The following is a 21698-nucleotide window of genomic DNA, read 5'->3' as shown; positions in this document are numbered from 1 at the left end:
AGTCCCCTTGGAATAAAAGAACACAACTGAAGTTTTGTGCACACCCATAATTTTGTGAAATGTAGACGTGTTCAGCCTATGAAGCTGTGAACTTTTACTGATTGGCAGCACCAGTTTGGAAAAAAACCCAGTATTTTATCCCTAGGGAAAAGACAGAAAGCTCACAGCAAAAACATTAAAAACATAAGACTTTGCAATGTGTGAAAAGAATTACTACATGTGCTGGGGTGTCTGTATGTATGCACCTTCAAGTTGCCTGTCACCTTAAGATGATCCCATCAACTTCATAAGGTTTTCTTAGGCAAGGGATACTCAGAGATGGTTTTGCCAGTTCCTTCCAATGAAATGTATTCTACAGCACCTGGTATTGGTTGGCAGTCTCCATCCAAGTACTAACCAGGGGTGACCCTGGTTAGCTTCCATGATCAGACAGGATCTGGTGCCTTTAAGGTATTTAGGCTTAGTCCAGCCATTTTAATTCCACTTCATTGATATGTGTCATTAAAAACAGGTGTGGCAACAAAATGTAGCAGTACATGTAGTGTTTTGCTTTTAAGCATTGCACCCTTTCCCTCTATATTTTCATTTTTTGCTGATGATCCCACCCCTGTCAGCATTTCTTGGCAACTGAATAAGCTCAGCCTGATTGGGCTGTTCCAGAGTTTCTCTATGTTGCTTTTGATAGTTTCTCCAAACCTGTTAATATTTCCCTGTTGTACATGAGTGGTTCTAGCTTGGCTACATAAGCAACTGCACTCAGATTCAGATATAAGAAATATGGTACACATTCTTTGGTAATCTGTTAGAAAATAAACATTTGATCTTTGGCATAAATGCTATTTAGTCCTAACTAGAGTAAACCTATTGCATCAATAGAATTTATATCAAGTTCTCATTGATTCAGTGGCTCTATTCTCATTGGGACTTACAATTGAATTTAGCCATTGCATCTCAAAGCAGTGTACAGACAAAATTCATACAAAGAGACAAAATCATTAGGAATGCCTTTGGGCATGGGTGGTGGGAAATTGGTCCCAGGTTCAGGTTTTAGTCTTTTTCATGGTCTAAAGAATGGTCTAAAGAACAAAAAAAAGGGGGGGTGAAAGCTAAAATTATGATTGCTCAGACATTTTTCTCCTTCTTGGCATATTTGATTTCCAGTTAGTCTTCTATCAGCTGCACCACGGCGGGATGTGATAATTGAAGTGGAAGACACTCAGCCCTTACTAACAGCACAGGTATCTTGGTTTTACTTTTTCTATTTTTTATGGGTAATTGGTTTCTTACTGAGCAAACGTAACCAGAGAAAGAATCTATAAATTTGCTAGAAGCTCTGATCAGGCTGATTCCACTGATGAAAATGCTTCTAGCCATAGACTTGGGAGGGGATTATCTAACCTTCTGATAGCATCCTCTCTGCCCCCATATGGACAAAACCTGCCCAAAGGGTTGGAAAACCCTCTGGAGCAAAGTGGGGTTGTGGGATGGGCATATCAGACTGACTGTCAAGTAGCATAATGTTCAATTAAGATTTTCAGCAATACATTTGACCTTAATATATTCCACCTATGCAGCCGGTATGTGTGGCGGGGGGGGGGGGGGGGAGTGTCATCATCATTCTTCAAACCTTACAGTTTTGTGTCTGTGTGTGAATGTTCACCTCTTTCTTGCCTATGTTTATGGTCTTCTCAAATTGTCTGCTTGCTGCTTTATAACATATTTGCTTTGTTCAAAATTATTCACTGAATAAATTAATGAATAATGTTTGAGCTATATTTTGTTCACTGGCAGTTCCTGAGGTTCAATAATATTTATTCAGTTCTATTAAACTTACAAAGTGCAAACTGTGCCCCCATGCAGGCGTTGTTGTGAAAAGAATGCCAATAGTATATCTTCAGTTAAAAGATGAAATGCATCCTTTGACTAAGATGTACATAGTGGAAAATTAACCTGGAAATGTGCATTTAGGAGATTAAGAGTAATTTCCCACAAACTGTGGCTGTTGGTGTTTGTCTTCAAGTCATTTCCAAATTATGACAACCCTGTGGTGAACCTATTATGAGAGTTTTCTTGGCAAGATTTGTTCAGAGGAAGTTTGTCATTGCCATCCCCTGAGTCTCAGAGGATGTGACTTGTCCAAGATCACCCAGTGGGTTTCATGGTCGAATGGGGAATTGAATCCTAGTCTCCAGAATTGTAGTCCAGCCAGTACACTGGCTGTTTTTGTAGCAAATTGGACATTGCTATGACGACTCCTGCCAGTCAATTAATTTGCAAGATTGTTCATCAAAGGCAAATATGAGGCTAAATACTAATGTATTTGGAAAGTACTTGCTGAAATTATTTAAGGTTCATCATGTAATATGGAACCTTGAACATTTCAAAATGATGAGTTATCTCTTTGCAGCTTTGAACAACTGTTGGTTGTTTAAAAACTATTTGTCTTTGAGAACCCCTTTCTCACTTTGTCTAACTGCCATCATGTTTAGTCTTTGATGTAGTACAGCTGCCTTTTAATTGTACCATATGGAAAGAGCCAATTAGATGAGTAAATGTTGTGTTACTATAAATACATGGAATAAAAGTACTGAGGTTCATGTCCTTGCAACTAATAATAGATGCTCATTGTTCTCATACAACCTTCCAGTCAATAACTAATTAGTAATCACTCTCTACTGATATTACCAAGAACTATTGGGGGAATTAAGAACTATTCTTTTATAATGTTTATAGCTTCTAATATTGTACCTGACATCAGATTTTACTCAAGGGCTGCATTACTAGAAATTGTGGCTGAAAGAAATGGGGTAATGTCAGATTATTATGTAGAGATAGTAGCATTATCTCCAGAATAGATTTATTTTTTCTCAGTAAAATATTTCTTTCAATAATTTAGATATTTTAAAGGAAAATGGGCACTTTATGAATACACTTTGACATTTTCTTGATGAGAATGTTAAAATGTGGCAGGATGTGTATTTTATTTCCATCGCAGTAGACAGAGGGAAAATGTAGTTTTATCAACAAAGGCCATCATATACTGCTACATTCTGCTTTGTAAGTTACACGTTGTATAAGACTGCACCAACTATGTTGCATAATAAATGCATGTACATTTTGGTACTTCATATCAGCACCTGATATAAGTCCAGCCATACCCATAACTGCAGATAGCTATAATCAATTATTATTATCGTTTAATGAGAAATACTGTAGTTAGTAATAAGTCATGAACTAAATGTGAATTCATGAGTGAACAGCTAATAGGCCTTTTAAATGCCAGTAATCAACTTTTGGAATTTAGTTTTTAAAAGAGTTTTAAATTTAATGAATGTCCAAGTTCTTCTGTCAAATTGCATATATTATTTCATTCCAAGATAGATATAGCATCTAAAATTGGTACATTAATACATATGTAAAACAAATGATAAAATAATGATGTACAGGTAACTGGATTAGAGTAATATATATAGAACTTTCATAAACTACATTCCAATTTCTAGTGCTTAAGCAGTATGTCAACAGCACTCAGCAAAATGGCTTCTCCAACAACAGTGCATGTATGTATGGGGGGAAATGCATGAGCACCATTCACCTGGGACCTTAGGTACTTGGGTCACTAAACTTTTACTTCCCTTTTGGATACCTGGGAGATTTTGGAGAAAAAGAAAAATCAATATAAAATATAATGATGATGTAGGATCGAAATTTTCACTGAAACAAAGGGAGGGATTTACAGAATGAAATCTCAATTGAGAGCAGGGAAATCATATTCATGATGCTCCATTCAAGCACTGTTAATTCATGTAGGATATGGATATGAATGCTAACTGAAAAGATAAAATCTTTTTATTTGCCATATGTCTAACAAGAGTGCATATACACAAAAATGGGAATTTACATAGATATTATAGATATTTAAAGGAATTTGAAACTGATCTTTTTCATAAAACATTTTCTCCAGAATCTCAAACTACCCACAACATGACAAATTAATGAGTGGTTTTTGGTGCACAATAATTGTTTATGGGTTCTGTCATCAATTGCATCCATGACTATCGTATTTATAGTTTTCTATAGGAAGTAATTTAAGATAATACATAATATATTTAATAACAATGTGAGGGTATGATATGGACATGAGCAAGCAGCCAATGAGTTTGCATTGCTGTTTTCTTTTTACCCCTTTCTGTTCATCTGTTTTATTAAAGAGCATCAAATCAGTACATCATAACATGAAATGTAATATATTCATTAAAAGCCACCATATTTCTATCTGTAATTTGTATTCAATTAAAAATACTTATTTGGATTTTAACCATTCTGCTTCACTTTTACCTCCTCCTCTCCCTTTGAATGTGTATTCCTGAGCAGCTCACGGAAAAGGTAATTTAATCCACAGTATGCAATTTTGTTTACTTATCTTGTGATTTCTTGTGTGCATAAGAGCATGTGGTGTGTCACTAGGCTCCTCTGATGCAAAGGCTTTTCTACTCATCCCAATTTTGGTGTGCAAAACACTTGCGAATTTTAGACAACCGGCTTGCCTGAAATAGCTCTTTTATATGTGCTACCAAAGTTTAAATAGGAAACCATTACAAGCCATTCAAAGCAAGTAAATCTTTTCTTTTCTTTTCTTTTTCTCATAGCCACCAAAATTCAAGTATTTTAGGGGTGTTCTTTTCAAGTTCTGCAGAAGTGGGGGCAGAATGGCCTGGGGATATGCATGCTATCTGCAGGTTATATATGTCCAAGAACTGTTGTTGCTTCTACATAAACTTTTTTCCCCTATAGGAAGAAGAAATTGTGGATTGGTGGAGCAAGTTTTATGCTTCAATAGGGGATACTGAAAAATGTGGTCAGTACCTTCAGAAGGGATATGATACAATAAAGGTATTTATGCTGAGTGAATTATAGGGACGTGTCTGATATTGGGTTGATTATATTTTTGAAATCTCACCAACTTGAAAAAGATAGCTGGACTTTTTGTATCAGTGGGATAAATCTGAATATTCTTTCCTTCCTTCCTTCCTTCCTTCCTTCTTTCTTTCAACCCCCTTTCCCCATTTTTGTTATCAATTCAATCTCCTCAATTGTTTAAAAAAAACCCATTGAGCTGTAACTGGGGCACTATAATTTAGTTTAATATAGAGTACCTTTGAAATAGATCCTATCTGGAAAACTTCAAACGTACTCTGATGGACCATTTTGTCTGACTTGATAATTTGCACTTTTTACATGAGTGCTATACATGAAAATAACAAGATGAAATAACCAGATATCAAGCTATAATATTACAGCTTACTGCTTTATCATCCTAGATGATCTAATTTTTTTTTAACCAAATGTCAAAATACTTTCACAGGTACAATGAAGTATACAGGAATGTTTTTCAAAGTTTTATTTAACAAATTGTGTAACTGATTTGTGCTTAACATTTTAAACTGCAATTTCACTTCAATCTTGTTTAAAGGTATACAACTGTGAACTGGAGAATGTACCCGACTTTAAGGGTTTAACAGATTTCTGTGATACATTCAAGCTTTATCGGGGCAAATCTGAAGAAAATGATGACCCTACAGTTGCAGGAGAACTTAAGGTAAAAACACAAATACATGCAACCATACACATACCCATACATTAAATTACCTTATTAGGTAGGAAAATAAAATGGAAAATCAAGGTTTGCTATTTGGCATTTATACTTTTTTTGAATATTTTCAAGATGTGGATGCTTGAAATTGTGGATAAAAATATAACCCAAACCCCCCACAAAAAACTATCAATTGATATCAATAGAAAAGTTGTTTCCCCCTTTCTTCTCCTCCTCCTCTCCGAATTTTAAGGGGTGAATTTTAGGAAAATGTGTAAACCTTGCCTAATGGGTCATGATACTCCTGATCCACATTGGGCCTCCCTGTGCTTATTTAGAAGTGAAAACATAATTGAGACTCGGTACTGGTAGTGTTCTACATAGTACGGCATTCCTAAGGAGAAAAAATGCATAATAACCAAATAGAAGGACTTGTTTTGGATCATATAATGATTTTCCTTTTATTTCTACCCAGTGCTCCTTCAGAATCTATGCATTGCCAGATGATCCTACTGTACCAGTTCCTCCTCGGCAGTTCCGTGAGCTGCCAGACAGTGGACCTCAGGAGTGTCTTATACGGATTTATATTGCTCGAGCCTTAGACCTCCAGCCTCAGGACAACAATGGTTTGGTGAGCTGATGTGTAAAAAAAGATAGCTAAGATTGGAGCACAGTAGAGTACAACATTTGACCAGGATTCTCTTGTGAACACTGAGGAAAATAATAATAAAGACATATTCTAAAGGAAAGGGTATATATAGAAGCTAGGAATACTAAAATGTTTTTTGAAATCATTGTTAAATGTTCAATAACAGCATGTTATTTTAGGGCACATGGATTCACCATGTGCTCCAAAGTAAGCTACTTTCATCAAGATCTGTAATTATTATTCCCCTCATAGAGGTGCAGTAGGAACAGCTGCAGCAAGGACTGTAACACACTCAACTTAATAATGTATTGATGTAGCCACCAACTGCAGCATAAACAGAGCTCCATGTTGTGCTCCAAGCCAAAAAAAAAAAGGAGGCAGAGGTGAAGCTGGCCCTTTCATTGAATTAATAGCTATCCAAAAGTAGGAGGAGCTCATCACATTACATGTTGATCTCCTGATGGTCATGTATAGAAAAGGTGCTATGCATCACTGAACAGTCTTACAATGCATGTTAATTAATGATATCCTTGTACCTAAACAGTGTGACCCTTACATTAAAATCACCTTGGGCAAAAAGGTTGTTGAAGACAGAGATAATTATATTCCCAACACAGTGAATCCAATTTTTGGCAGGTAACGTTTTATTTTAAATATTTGTTAATATTAAATATTTGTTGTTGTATGCCTTCATGTCATTTCCAACTTATAGCAACCCTAAGGCAAACATATCATGGGATTTTCTCTAGAGGGGGCTTTCTATGGCCTTTGTCTGAATACGACTTGTCCAAGGTCACCTAGGTTTCTGTGAGGATTCGAAGCCTGGTCTCCTGGTGTCCTGGTCCAAAACTCAAACCACTACACCATGTTCACTCCTTAATGTTTAAGATTAGAACCTACCCCCCGTTTCCATTATAGTGCAACATTATGTCATCATAGCTTAAAATCTTGAAAAAAAATCATTAATTGAGCTTATTTTTGCTTGGAGAGGAACATGAGAGTGGATAAGGCATGCTCCATGCTTTTCTATTGCTTTCTATTATTTCTTATGATTTTTCTCAAGAGAGGATCCTTGACTGCATGGAAACAGTACACGCCTTTGGCCTACATGGCTTAGGTTCAGAATATGATAAACCATATCTCCCCATATGAACCTTCAAGGGTCCTAAAATATACAGGAGAAGGCTTTCTTTCAGTCCCATCACCATCACAGGTTCACTTGGTGAGGACATGAGAGAGAACCTTCTCAGTGGCTGTTCCCACTCTCTGGAACACTCTTCCATGGGAGGCTATGCTGGCCGCCTCCCAGGTTTCCTTTCACTGGCAGGCAATGACACTTTTATTCAAGCAGGCTTTTAATATGTAATCATGTCAGGGAGGCTTTCATAGGAGGTGTGTATGTGCTGGAATTTTGTTTTAACCTTTGTATGTTTAATATCATTTTATACTGTTTTTAGCCAGATGGTTTTAATTTTTTAAAAATGTTAAAAAAATTAAAATGATTTTATCTATGAGCCACCTTGGGTCCCTTTCTGGTAGCACAGAAATGAAATAAATAAATAAGAAATAAACAGTAGAAGGAGGAAAAATTAAATGATTGTTCCAGTTTATGAAAGGAGAAAATACTCTTTTTCATAATGTTTCAAATATCTTCTGAACTACAAAAACAAAGATTAATGACATATAATTTGTAAGTTTCCAAAAAGGAAAGGGGATTTTGGAAGAAGGTGGAAATTTTAATCATTATGCTTTTGTTAGACCTCTGTTCTAGTTACAGGTAAGCCATGTCTTCATAATGTGATAGATGAGATGAAAGTCCCTTTAAGATAGGAATTCCTATTGCAACAACATACTAGTCCATATGCAGTTTCAGTGATGCTTTTTGTGAGTGGTGTTGATTGTAATCAGTTTTGCTGGAATTCAAATATGCTATGTACTTCTGCATTTAGAATGTATGAACTGAGTTGCTTCTTGCCTCAAGAGAAAGATTTGAAAATTTCTGTCTATGATTACGACTTGCTGACTCGAGATGAAAAAGTTGGGGAAACCATCATAGATCTGGAAAACAGATTCCTCTCCCGCTTTGGATCTCACTGTGGAATACCTCAGCAGTACTGTGTGTAAGTCTGTGCTCTACCTGTAGAAATCATAGAACTTACAGCGCTATATAATAATAATAATATAATGCTTGTTTTGTCATGGTAGCCACATTTTCATTGATTCAGGGCTGTCCCTGCCATTAGGCAGGAGGAGGAAGCCACCCAAGGCTGCAGGCTTTGAGTGTCATAAAAGCAGCTTGTTTATCTATTTTTACCCATCTACTTTTATTACTAGAGATAGAGAGAGGTGTTTGAAGAATTTTTTGCCCCATGTGCAAAGATAATCTTTCTATCTTTCAGTACTATGTATCTCAGTTTGACTTAGTGATGGACACTTGGTATCATTTGCTAATCTACCTGAAGCAGAAAAATGGCCAGCCCTGTATTAACTAAAAGGATGTGCTATCATTTTCTTTTTAAACCGTTATCCAGATTAAAATAGAATCCTTCTCAATGTGCCTATGGTGCTCCTGTAGATGTTGGCCTTTCCATGTGGCAGATTCATATACGAAAAGAATACATATTTGGAACCCTTCCATTGAAATAAATGGGGAAACTTTTGTGAGCAGCTCATATACATTTCAGAAGCTGAATACCTGCAAGAAATCTGCTTCTTAAAAGAAAGGAGAGAGAGAGAAAGAGAAGAAAAGAAAGCATATTTCAGTGATGAAAGCCATCTGTTTTAATGTGATGCATCTATTGGGGACGCTACATTTTTCTTGCCTCAAACAGATATTTTTTTATTAGTGTATGTGTATATTTTTCTGCAGAACAATCTACTTCAATGTTCAGATGCTTGCTTGTGTCATTCTTTCATTCCTTTCTTCTTTCCTTTTCTGTAAATCTGTGCATATTGCCTATGTCCAAAAATTTCAAATTATTATAAGAAAACATAAATTATATATAATACACAAATTAACACAATAAATAAATCATGTGTGAAGAAACAATTTTTTTATTCTGTACTATATTTCCTTTAAAAAGTTCAGGCATCAATACCTGGAGAGACCAACTGAAGCCAACTCAACTGCTGCAAAATTTAGCCAGGATAAAAGGTAGTCGTCCTCCAGTTCTCTCTGACAATGGAAAGAGGATTAGTTATGGAGGAAGAGACTACACTTTGGAAGAATTTGGTGAGTTCCCTCTCAGTTCATTGATTTTACTAATTAGTGTTTATAATGGGCTAAAGCCAAAGTTAGCAGCAACTAGAGCCAACCCATTAGATCAATGAGAACTTATTTAAGTGTCATTGCTTTATTGCATAGACTTTACCTGGCAGTAAATTGGATTTAGGCTCCAGTCCCTATTCAGTATTCACTGAACTTTTCTATTTATAAGAAGGTAAGGCTTTGTATTGCATTTACCTTTGTAGTCAATGGGTCTACAGCGGAAGCTCACCCTGCACAACTGAGTTCTTTCTGTTTTATTGCTAGTATTCCATACTATATTGTTTCCTATTCCTATTGTATTGCTAGCTTCCATATTCTAAAAACCTGAGATATAAAATAAATAAAATGTATTAAGGAATATGTAGTACAAATGTGCAAATTTGGACACTTACTAACTGTATTACATGACTGTGAATTCCTCTTGATTGACTTTGTTTCTTTTCTATGTCAGAGGCAAACAAAAAATTGCATGAACACCTTGGGCCTACTGAAGAAAGACTTGCCCTTTACATACTGAGAACCCAGGGCTTGGTGCCTGAGCATGTGGAGACAAGAACACTGTACAGTACTTTCCAGCCAAACATTTCACAAGTACTATTTCTTTTTTTTTAAATCATTCTATATCAAAAATCCAAATTTTTGGCACATTCATATGAATGCCTATGCTATAGTTGGGGGATATAGACAGAGGAGCAATATGGTATGATTCCCACTTACACATCTAAATGCAGTCTCTATACACAGCTTCACATTCCATGAAGAAAATTACATCTGATTGCTCTGTGACAGGGGTGGGAGTATTGCGTACCCATGGGCTGCATGAAACTCACAAAGACCGTTTAGAGGGCCCCTTTGCCCTCCTCCCCAAATATTCAGCCAAAAATTGAGAATTCTGCCTTGAGGGACCTCCTAGGCTGACATTTTTCTATTTAATGTTATCACTGCCACCCCCAAGCACCTTGACCTTCCAATCACATCTAGTTTTGTCTAAAGCAGAGGTTGTGCTCCAGGGATCTAAGTGATTGCAAAAAGTGATAGGTACTCTCAACACAGTCCAGCAAAAGATAAGGAATTCTGACCCCATGGTTTCAATGAGAACACATGCTAAACTATCCCATTAACATAACTGGATATAGAAGAGACTATCTATTATTCACATAATAATTCACAGGTGTCTTTTATTATATAAAGCAGTGTGCATAGGCTGATTCTGGCATCACTAATCTGTTCTAGATGTCTGGCAAAAATCTGTAACTTCATAGTAATCCCATTGTGTGATTTCTATGCATATTTATAGGCCAGGATCTAGAATTGGTTCGGGCATGCCAAGAACATGGGCAGTTCAAGTGGAATTTTTCATTTCTTCTCTTTAAAGTAGCAGAGCTCCTGCACCCAGTGCCAAAATCAAAAGTTGCTTTGGAAAGTTGCCTCCCCTTGGTTTCAACCAGAGCTTGGCAAATTCTCTTTTATGGATCACAATTCCCAGCAACCCCCAGCCAGCATGGTCAGTGGCCAGACTCTGCATTATTTTTCAAAACTTGGAAAAGTTACTCCTTTATGCTACAGCTCCCAGAATTCCACAATCAACAGGGGCATTGGCTATTCTGGTTGGAGAATTTTGGGAATTATAGACTAAATTATGTAATATTTCACAAGCTCTGTTTGAATTTATGTTTTGCTATAGTGGCATGTATAGTAGTGACATGCAGAATGAAGTACTGGGTATTAGACTGGAATACTGATTGTGATAAATCAGATTTGTTGTTTTTTCCAAAGCCTGACAAAGATTGTCTTACTGATGCAGGGAAAGCTGCAAATGTGGGTGGATGTGTTCCCCAAAAGCATGGGCCCACCTGGTCCCCCTTTCAACGTCACTCCTCGTAAGGCTAAGAAGTGAGTATGAAGCTAAGAGGAAGATCAACATTATTACTTTTTCTGCTCTCTCAAATGGGTTGACTGTCTATGTTCAGTGGTGAAATTCAGCAAAATGTTTTCACTTGCAACTTCATAGCCCCACAATCTCCTGCCAAGCTTTATTGATGGTGTAAAGCTTGGCATTAATCTCATTTGTATCCTGCTGGCTAAAAACCCAGACTCAGAAAGCTCAGTCTCTTAATTTGCTTCACAACTTTTGTTGCAGGTATGAATTGCGAGTGGTTGTTTGGAACACCAAGGATGTTATCCTGGATGAGAAAAGCATCACAGGGGAAGAAATGAGTGATATCTATGTTAAAGGGTAAGCATACTACATCCTATAGCGTGTAAACAATGAATCTGTGAGATAAAAGCACAAGGTTCATTAAAGAGCTGATTATTGTGATCAGGGCCAATGCTATCATCAGTCTTACTATTCAGCCTCAGCAGGATGCTGTACTGATTTTGGGGAGGGGGGGGGGGCACCATTTTAAACAGGTTAGGGTTTTTTAATCCTTGTTTTTTTTAAAAAAAATGCAACTCACAAATTGTATTTTTCATTTTAAGATAAATAACCCAACAGTACTAGGAATATAATTAATTTTAAAGTTCGATAGTATGATTTTATTTATCCTTTTTAATGTGTTTTTGAATTTATTTTTAAAATGTGACATTTCTGACTTTTAAAAAAATCTCTTATACTTCTTAATTGGAAATATGTATTGTTTAGAGTAGTATCTATGATGATTTAATATAGATCTTTGATGATACAAGCCTGAAAGGTTTACCTGGAAATACTTCCTGAACTGAAGTTGGAAGCATTCAAAAACATTTGTGTGCCAAAATATTTCATTTATATTTGAGAAAGATAATCAAAGATTGCTGTATTATTTATTAATCCAATTTAAAATAAATTTAGTAGTTTCAATTTTTGTGCTTTTCAGTTTTTCTACAAGATATCTCTTTTTAAATATTGAAGCTAGCAATGGGGGCCAGGGTAGTTAGCCTTGCCTAGGGCACAAAATGCCCTGGCATTGGCCCTGATTATAGTTGTTATATGCTAACTAATAGAAAGAGAAGCCATTTGATTTCTTTCCCTTTAGCCACTAAAATATCCAGGCTTTGCTTAGATATTACATCAGCACTTTTTTTTTCTAACCAGTGTCTACAAATCATGAGGGGTATATGTCCCCCTTTCCCTCCAGTGTCAGAGGCACTGTGCTTCTATATATCAGTTATTGGGTAGCCTGATGGGATAGTGCTTTTGCCCTCATATTTCGCTTTTGGATTTCCTGTAGCCATCTCATTGGTCTCAATGGGGACAGGATGCTGTGTGATCCAGGAAGGCCCTTATTACTTAATGGTCCCAATGGGGACAGAATGCTGGAGTAGATAAGCCTAAGTTTGATCTTCTAATGTACCTAAGGAAGTTTAATTTAATCTTGGACACAGAAAGTTTAACAGGAACCAATTACTGGCTTTATATCTAACTGTCAGTATCAGCCACTTTGTATTGAGACTAGCTGGCAATATTGGAACAGAATCAAATGCCACTTTTCAGCAATCTCAGTGCTAATCTTCAATCCTATAAACATTGTAAAGTGTTCTTGCTTGACAAGCAGCCATTATTGGCATTCATTGTGCATAGCCAAATTTGCCTGTCTCTGACTTTTAGGTGGATGCCTGGTTATGAAGAAAATAAGCAGAAAACAGATGTGCATTACAGGTCCCTGGATGGGGATGGGAACTTCAACTGGAGATTTATTTTTCCTTTTGAGTATTTTCCAGCTGAACAGCTCTGTACAGTTTCAAAAAAGGTGACTTTTAATCATATTAGCTATAACTAACATTGTGAAAATGACATGATACTGAGTTGTGTGTAGTTTGTTTTCAGAGTTATTGTTGTGTTGTTGTTGTTGAGTATAGCTGTAGAGAATATGATTTGCTGAGGGGAATTTATGTATGGTGGATGAGAGAAAGAGTGTTTCTCTCATGCATCACAAAAAGACAAACAAATGATTCCTGGAATAGATCAAGTCTGAAATCTCCCTGTAAGCCCAGATGATCAAGTTCAAGCTGCCATACTTTGGCCACATCATGAGAAGTCTTGACTCATTAGAAAAGACAATGATGCTAGGAAAAGTAGAGGGCAGCAGAAAGAGAGGAAGGCCACACACCAGATGGATAGACTAAATTAAGGATCTCACAGGTATGAATTTACAGGACCTAAGCAGAACAGTTGAAGATAGAGACTCTTTGAGATGTCTCATCCATAGGGTCAAAATGTCAGGATCAGCCCGAAAGCAGTTAACAACGATAACAAATCTTTCCCTTCCTATGATTTTTAACTAAAATTTGTTGCCCCTAGCCCGTAGCTTTTTTCCCTGTAGAAGCAAAGGTTATTAAAAGATTGCTATAAGTAAGATGCAGATATTGTTAAGACACAGGTACTATTGGGTGGGTGGGTGGGTGACTCTATGTATGGAAGAGCAAAGAAACAGTGTCATGGGGACAGATATTTTAATTGGAAATAGCTGAAGGGAAAAGAATTACCCAGCTACTCCCCTTGCTAATTTTCCATTGACTTGCAGCAAACTAACAATAAAACACATGCTATGTAATGGGAGCCAGTGTGATGTAGTGGTTTGAGCACTGGGCTATGACTCTGGAGGCCAGGGTTTGAATCCCTACTTGGCCATTGAAACCCCCTGGGTGACCTTGAGCAAGTCACACTTCCTCAGCCTCAGAGGAAGACAAAAGCACACTACGCTGAACAAATCCTGCCAAGAAAATCCCCTGATAGGTTCACCTTAAAGTAGTCATAAGTCAGAAATGATGTGAAGGCACACAACAGTACATGTAATATCTAGGAGGACCAATACAAGTTTTATTGTTATCAGAGGTAAGAGGCAATGCTGTTTGTCCCAACACCATCCACCCACAGCAGTGACAACTTGCCTCCACCTCCCTACTGCCACCACCCTTCCCTCCCTCTCTTCATCTGAGGGGGCATTGCTTCACATCCCTTGCATCACTTGTCCCATCTGCCCACTACTGCACAGCCAATTTCACAAGGAATTGTGAATAAGAGGCAGGGGCAGGAGAGGCAGAAGTCCAATTTGATTTTTATCCCTAGTGCAGACAAGCTCCATACATACCAAGACCACATATCAAATCATGTCATGTTTTAAAGTACCCAAAGCATTACTAGACAAGTATGTATAGCATAGCATTTAAGTATCGGACTAGGATACTGGGAGACTAGGGTTCGAATTTTTGCTCCGCTATGGAATCCAACTGGGTGACCTTGGACAAGACACATTCTCTCAGCTTCAGAGGAAAGTAAGGGCCACCATCCTCTGAAGAAATCTTCCTGAGAAAACCCCATGATAAGTTTGACTTAGGGTCACCACAAGTCAGAAATGACTTGAAGGCACACAACAAGCTTGCTACAGTAACAACTGCTCACTCCAGAGGGATGCTGACAGAGAGATGGAGTTGGTGGCATAACAATAGAATGTGTTGTATATGCAAGAGTTGCTTGGGAAAGGCTGCAGCAGGCTACTTGATCAACCCACCAGACTGTTATAATTTATTTTTACTGTTGTTCCTCTTAGGAACACTTCTGGAGTCTTGACAGTACTGAATTCAGAATTCCACCCAAGTTGATTATTCAGATATGGGACAATGATAAGTTTTCCTTGGATGACTATCTGGGTATGTATTTCAAAATAATATGTATTTGCAGGAAGCCCTGCCAAAGAGACAGATTTGTGCCAAGATGTTTTTGAGAAACCAACCAAATACATGAGATCATTATCTTCCCCATCCCCTACCCTCTCCTTTTTTTAGGTTTTGTCGAACTTGATTTACACAATACAGTTGTGCCAGCAAAGGTTCCAGAAAAATGCACTTTAGACATGATTCCAGAATACAAGCCAACCAACTCCCTGAAGGCCCCCAAGATCGCTTCACTCTTCGAACAGAAATCCATGAAGGGATGGTGGCCATGCTACGTGGAAAAAGATGGCTCCCGTGTTTTGGCTGTATGACTGTATTAATATCCATATGTATTTCATTAGCCACTTGCATTTACTTTTGCTTCTCTTCCTTCCATTGCTCCCTCTTCTCCTCACCCATGTCTTTCCCTGTAAAAAATCATAAGCTATTCCTATTATACTGTGTAAGAGTAAGCTTGGGAGAAACACCTCAGTTTGGTAGACTTGTGATCTGTCTGTGTGTCCATTTGCATCCAAACTGATAATGAATCATCAGGGGTATAAAGATTTGGTCCACTTCAGATAAGCCTAGCTTTAATTTGGACATCATTATCTAAATTCACTTAATTATTTATGGATTTGTGACTTGCCTGTATTTGAAGCATGACTCTCATATTTTCTTACAGTTACTGAAATTATACAGAAGTAAAATTGTGGGGAATATTGAAATAACATATGTGTGTGTGTCCCCCTTATGGTTAAACATTGTAATATTCTTAATGAAGTATTGATAATGTATTGATTTATTTGAAGGGTAAAGTTGAGATGACTCTGGAAGTCCTTGGTGAAAAAGACATTGAAGAACGACCAGCTGGCAAAGGAAGAGATGAACCAAATATGAATCCCAAGTTAGACATGCCAAAGTAAGATACTTTCTTGACTGATAATTAATGCTAAAACCATATACATTGATCAATTGGATAGATTTTTTCTTCATCTTGTAAGTGGCTGAGGAATTTGGAAAAGAATTCGGGAGGCAGCCAGGTGTTATCGTAAAGGAATTGCTGCCCGGGACCATCCCAGATGCAGCCTGGGTACTGTAAGCTGCTTTGGTGGCCATTTTTAGAAGTTGGAAGCTTCTGACTTCTAAAAATGGCCACCAAAGCAGTTTACAGGACCCTAGCTGCATCCGGGACAGACCCAAGCAGTGATTTGGCAGCGATCTCTTTGAGTTAAACCTGGCTGCCTCCTGAATTGGGCTGAATTCGGGAAAGGTAAGCCGAGGTTTTAACCCCATGCGATAGGGTCCTTGATCTGACTCTGTCTGTATGTTAAAGGTCCTATCATTCTTTTCCCTCAAATTGTCAGTCTTTTGTACCAATTCAAAACACCTCTGGTGGCTTAGGATAAAGAGGGCAAAATAGAGATGGACAATGTAGTCTGCAAGGATAAATAGACTTGTTTCTTAGTATTACTGTGGTTTATTCTGGTGTGTGTTTTGTTTTTTTCAACTATAGCCGGCCAGAAACATCTTTTCTTTGGTTTACAAATCCATGCAAGACAATGAAATTCATTGTGTGGCGCAGATTTAAGTGGGTCTTCATTGGAATCCTCATTCTCCTCATTGTGCTTTTATTTGTAGCAATTCTTCTATATTCATTGCCGGTATGTATGTTAGACTGTATACTGTTATGTCTTTGCTTGTAACTTTCATCTTCCTGATCTGAACGTGTTTAGGGTTGTGATCAGGATATTTCTGTCTGACCAGACAAAACTTCCTGCAGCATTGAAACATGCATTATTTTAATGCCTGTATTTGTTAAGTACCCACTAGGTTTTGAAATGTTTCTAAATTCAGCCATATTTAGAGTAGACCCACTGTAGACCCAATGGAATGAAAATAACAGTAATAAGAAACACCATTGGCAAGCTTCCAGCACAGAGACAGCTGTATTCATGGAAGGGCTGCTTATGTATTACCTCACAAAGAAGCAGCACTAGATGATGTTCAGAGTTTATTATTGAGTCATTAGTTTTAAAAAGAGATAATAGTCTATCAGTTAGAATAACAGAATGATAGAGTTGGAAGCAACCACAGGGGCCATCCCTGCCAACCCTCTGCCATGCAGGAATATACAATCAAAGCACTCCCAACAGATGGTCATCCATCCTCTGTTTAAGAAGGAGACTGTGAAGAGCAGTGCTACTCAGTATGGTGGTCCATGGATCAAAGGCTGATCTCTGAGCCATAGTCTGGTTGTCCCTGGCAAGTTTCCAGAAAAGAAAGAAACAAGAAAAAATAATTGTAACTAAGGGATACAAATGTGATAATGGCCTTGGCAAATAGTGGGGAGAAACTGGTGGGTCCCCCACATGAGATTGCTTAATATGGAGTGGTGCAGAGGGTGTAGTCACTATATCCTTTGTAAAACTGATAATAAATTAGAACATCAGTAGTTCAAAGTACTTTCCACCTTATCTTCATGACAGATCTGTCAAATGGATACTGATGGGAAGCTGAGTCTCAGAGCACAAAGTAGCTTGCCTAAGATGTCTCTTCTGGCTTTTACTAAAACAATTTACTAAAAGTACCCTGATGAGTACATGTCTAGCATGTCTTTTTATCTACTTTTATTTGTTTTCATCTTTGTAGAACTACCTGTCAATGAAGATTGTGAATCCATTTTCAGCTCATTAAGGGCAACAAACTTCCTTTGTATTGCAATGAGGATGTGAAACCTTCACCTCTGGACCAAATAAATCTAATGACCAAAACAAGCAACTCACTTATGCCTGTCTTCCTGTTCATGGCTTGGGAAGGATCCAGTGACTTCTTCTCTCACCCCTGTATCTTCTAAATTGCATTGAGATGTGCTCCAGAAGACCAAGAAACCTTCCAGAGCAGATTTTTGGGTGGAACAGAGTGCTGGAAGGGGAGCAGGAACTGCCCCTTCTTGGCTCTGCTGAGAAAACTGCTTTCGTCAGCAGAATGGCATTGTTGGACCCTGGCCCTTGTGTTTCAAACCCACTATTAAGATTGTAACTGTTATCTAAAATATATTAGATAATGACAGCGGTAAGATTCTATGTTCTTTTTCTGTATTTTGACTTTGATAGCTTTAATAGCATGAGAAAACTGGCTGTCACCTTTGATTAGGAAAGACATTTTTCTCAAAATATTATTTCAGAAAGTGTATTTCACTTTCCCCTTACTATTTAGATGCCACCCTGTTTTTCCAGAAATCCTATGCGTGTCTACTCAGAAATAAGTCTCATTAAATTCACTAGGATTTATTCTCAGAAAAGAGTGTATAGGATTGCAGCCTTAAAGTATTCTTGTTTGAGCACTTTGAAACTCTGCCTCTTCAACTCAAACTGCTTCTTATACTGTATTTTTACAAAAGACGACATAGTGCAATAAAAAAACCTGTTCCCTAGTGTGAACATTGTGTTTTAAAAGGTCACAGTGATAGTGCTAAGTTTTACATCATTATGGCTCAACTTGATGAGCAAAACAATTAAATAAAGCAAAGCAAACCTTTATTATAATTTAGCATTGTGATTATTTTCTTCAGGACAGAAAAAATGCAGCCTTCATGGTATCCTTTGATGAAGGTGTTTTATGAATACATTAACATAGAAGTGTATGTATCTCCACTATAGGGCTAAGAACATGATATCTAAACACCTAGATTAACTTGGCATGCATACTAAGAGAATCCTAGGTTTGAGCAGCTCAGGGTTATTTAGTGTTTTAAATGAAATCATTTTAGATAATTTAGGCCTATGGTCTGCAGTGACATTCTCATTCACTGTTTGGTAGACTTTTCTAACTTGTAGAGAGAAAGCTATAATCAGGCTTGACGTGACCATTTCTCCAGAGGGCCTCTAGGCAGCTTCAGAAGAGCCAGAAGAATGGCCAGGGGAAAAACATATTGAGTACATCTGATGCTTCTCTTGACAGAGTTCTGAAATTTTCAAAAAGTTGAAATGGGGGTGGGATTCTACTTTCCAATGAATGTAGTGGTGGGAGAGAGAGAATATAAAGGGAAAGACCAGTTAAAAAGAGAAACAATAGGCTATGGAGGAGAGTGAAAGAGAAAAAGAAAGAGAAAGATTAGTAGGGAAGGGAAGAGAACGAGCATTTAGATTCATGGGACAGAGAAAACAGGAATAAGTGAGGGGAGAACGCATATCAGTGAAGAAAGCACGGGGGTTGGGGGGAGTCAATGGATTTTCTAACCTGGTTAAATCTGGATACTTTTGCTAGCTGACAAGTTAAAATCACAGCTCAGTCCTATGAAGGTTAGATAAACTTAAACTAGCAATAGAATGCCACCTCTTCTAATTTTTCCAATAGTATGACACTGGATATAGAATCATAGACTTGGGAGAGACCACAAGGGCCATCAACTGCCAACCTCTGCTGTACAGGAAGATACTATGAAAGTACTCTGGACAGATGGCCATCTAGTCTGTTAAAAAGCCTCTAAAGAAGGAGACTGCACGACACTGAAGCAGTGTATTAGACTGTTGAACAACTCTTATTGACAGGAAGTTCTTCTAAAAGTTTAGGTGGAATCTCTTTTTCTGTAGTGTGAATCCATTGCTCCACGTCCTAGTCTCTGGAGCAACAGAAGACAAGCTCATTCCACCCTCAATATGACATCCCTTCAAATATTTAAACATGACTCTCAAGTCAACTCTTAACCTTGTCTTCCTCAGGCTGAGCATATGCAGCTCCTTAAGCCTTGGAGTGGTTTCTAGACATTCCAAAGGTCTTTCCAGAGCATGGTTCCCAGATCTTTCACAATAGGAGTGAACCTTTAAAAACATCAGGTCTGTCCTGCCTCTTCTCTGAGCCCCCAAACTGAGAACCTTTATATTCCCCAAGGTCAAATACATGCATATCTAGTTCACATATTCCATTGACAACAATCAAATATTGAGTAACTGGAGGTGTTATGGGCATATGTGAATCAGCTCATAGAAAGACCCAAATCCCCTCTTTTTAAAATAATCCATTCATCCCCAGACGCTGTTAATGAAATAAAATAATGCTTTGGTTGGAGACCCATGTCTATAGAACACGTACGTACATGTGAGAAATGGCTATGTGCAAGAATTTTGGATTGCACAGTTTGGCTGTATCTCTTGTTGGAACCCTTCTAGTCCTTTCACTACCAATAATAAATGACAGCTGGGCAACAAATAGAGCTCTCTGCCATTACTTTACATCATGAGGGGGTCAGTCCTTGCATCTGTGCAAGCGATGCATACCGTTCTCATTTTTCACCTTAACAGGGTAAAATGATAATGACCTCAATTTGCTGAGTGAACTAGTGAGTGTAATTCCACAGAATCATTTCCATAATGTGGCACACCATTATGGGCTGGCATGAAATGGTTATCCTGTCAAGATATAATAGCCCTTTATTTGGGAGCAGTAAAAACTGACTTCAACATGACCTAAGAGTGACAACTCAGAGCTGGAATGAATCACAATCCAGATGGGTTGTCACTTCACTTAACTGAAGCCATAACATTTTGGCGCAGTAACCAGTTGTTGTGTCAATGAAAGTTTCATCACTCTTGATTAAGATGTTTCAATGGCACAAATAGAAGAGTGAAAAGATTAGTGGATTCCTTCAAGAACTAAAAGGTGGTGTCACTTTTAAATGTTCTTATTAGACAAATATTTGCCCTTAGAGAGATATTTGGAGAACACAGTTCATAGGAAAACAAGGAGTGTCGATCAGCAAGGCTTTTGAATTCCCAATTGTTTAACGGCAGCAACCACAAAATGACTTTTTTCACCTCAATGGAAAAAGTTAGGTTGGTGAAATGAAGAAAGCTTGGCATAATCAGGAGTGGATTTTTGTTTGGAAGGACTATGAGAGCCAGAGTCCTATCATAATCCTAACATTATGCAGAATGAGGCAATCACTGCAGACAGCAAATGCTGAGGAACAGCAGTCTCTTGGCTTATACTTACATTTCCCAGCTGTTCTCTGCCATATAGTTCATCTTGGGCTTTGTATACTGATGTTTTGATGCCTCTTCATCTGTATTGGGGGACAACAATTATCATTGTTGAGGTAAGATTGAACTGCCAGTCTAGCCAACTTTTATAAGTGCAATGCAGAGAAGACATCATCTCATACGCTGCCCCAAACAGCAAAATGTCTTGACGTGGCCATGCTGACTTCGGCTCAATTCTGGCACAGAATATAACCTATTCTTTCATTCTAGTATATGACTTTTTCTCCTGGCCCTGGCTGTTTGGTTGATTATGGGATTTTTTTTCAAAAGCAGTAGATTCTGAAAGCCTGAGGTTTGCCCATGCCCAAGAATGTGATAAGTGATAAATTTTGTGCTCTTTTGAGTTTTATGCTGCCTGTAGAAGCAAATATAAAATTTCCACTGAGCAAAGGTTTTCATAGGAGTTTATCACACAGGAGGAATTTCTCTTAATTTCGAATGAAAAGAAAGTGGGGCCAGAACACATTCACATGAATTCGCTAGTTCAGCGGATTTACGTGAAGTCGAATTGCA

The 21698-nt window shown here is 37.8% G+C and overlaps 1 protein-coding gene across 2 annotated transcripts in view; it reads left to right on the top strand.

The window, feature by feature from the left end:
* LOC149318677 (myoferlin-like) overlaps nt 1-18614 on the top strand; it is a 112381-nt gene extending 93767 nt beyond the window's left edge. For both annotated transcript variants that reach the window (XM_089510260.1, XM_089510259.1), the window contains 17 exons: nt 1162-1238; nt 4375-4386; nt 4795-4893; nt 5474-5599; nt 6069-6224; nt 6787-6878; nt 8192-8362; nt 9326-9474; nt 9962-10101; nt 11315-11403; nt 11651-11746; nt 13100-13241; nt 15042-15141; nt 15277-15470; nt 15957-16066; nt 16661-16808; nt 17797-18614. In XM_089510260.1, coding sequence (XP_089366386.1) covers nt 1162-1238; nt 4375-4386; nt 4795-4893; nt 5474-5599; nt 6069-6224; nt 6787-6878; nt 8192-8362; nt 9326-9474; nt 9962-10101; nt 11315-11403; nt 11651-11746; nt 13100-13241; nt 15042-15141; nt 15277-15470; nt 15957-16066; nt 16661-16808; nt 17797-17841 — 1946 coding nt within the window. In that variant the 3' untranslated portion in view covers nt 17842-18614. The remainder of the gene's footprint in view (nt 1-1161; nt 1239-4374; nt 4387-4794; nt 4894-5473; nt 5600-6068; nt 6225-6786; nt 6879-8191; nt 8363-9325; nt 9475-9961; nt 10102-11314; nt 11404-11650; nt 11747-13099; nt 13242-15041; nt 15142-15276; nt 15471-15956; nt 16067-16660; nt 16809-17796) is intronic.
* The last annotated feature ends 3084 nt before the right edge of the window (nt 18615-21698 follow it).

This window comes from Sceloporus occidentalis, unplaced genomic scaffold (assembly GCF_023333645.1).
Source record: "Sceloporus occidentalis isolate IW3139 unplaced genomic scaffold, rSceOcc1.0.p SCAF_2, whole genome shotgun sequence".
Taxonomy (NCBI): Eukaryota; Metazoa; Chordata; class Lepidosauria; order Squamata; family Phrynosomatidae; genus Sceloporus; species Sceloporus occidentalis.
This window is presented reverse-complemented; position numbering and strand designations above follow the sequence as displayed.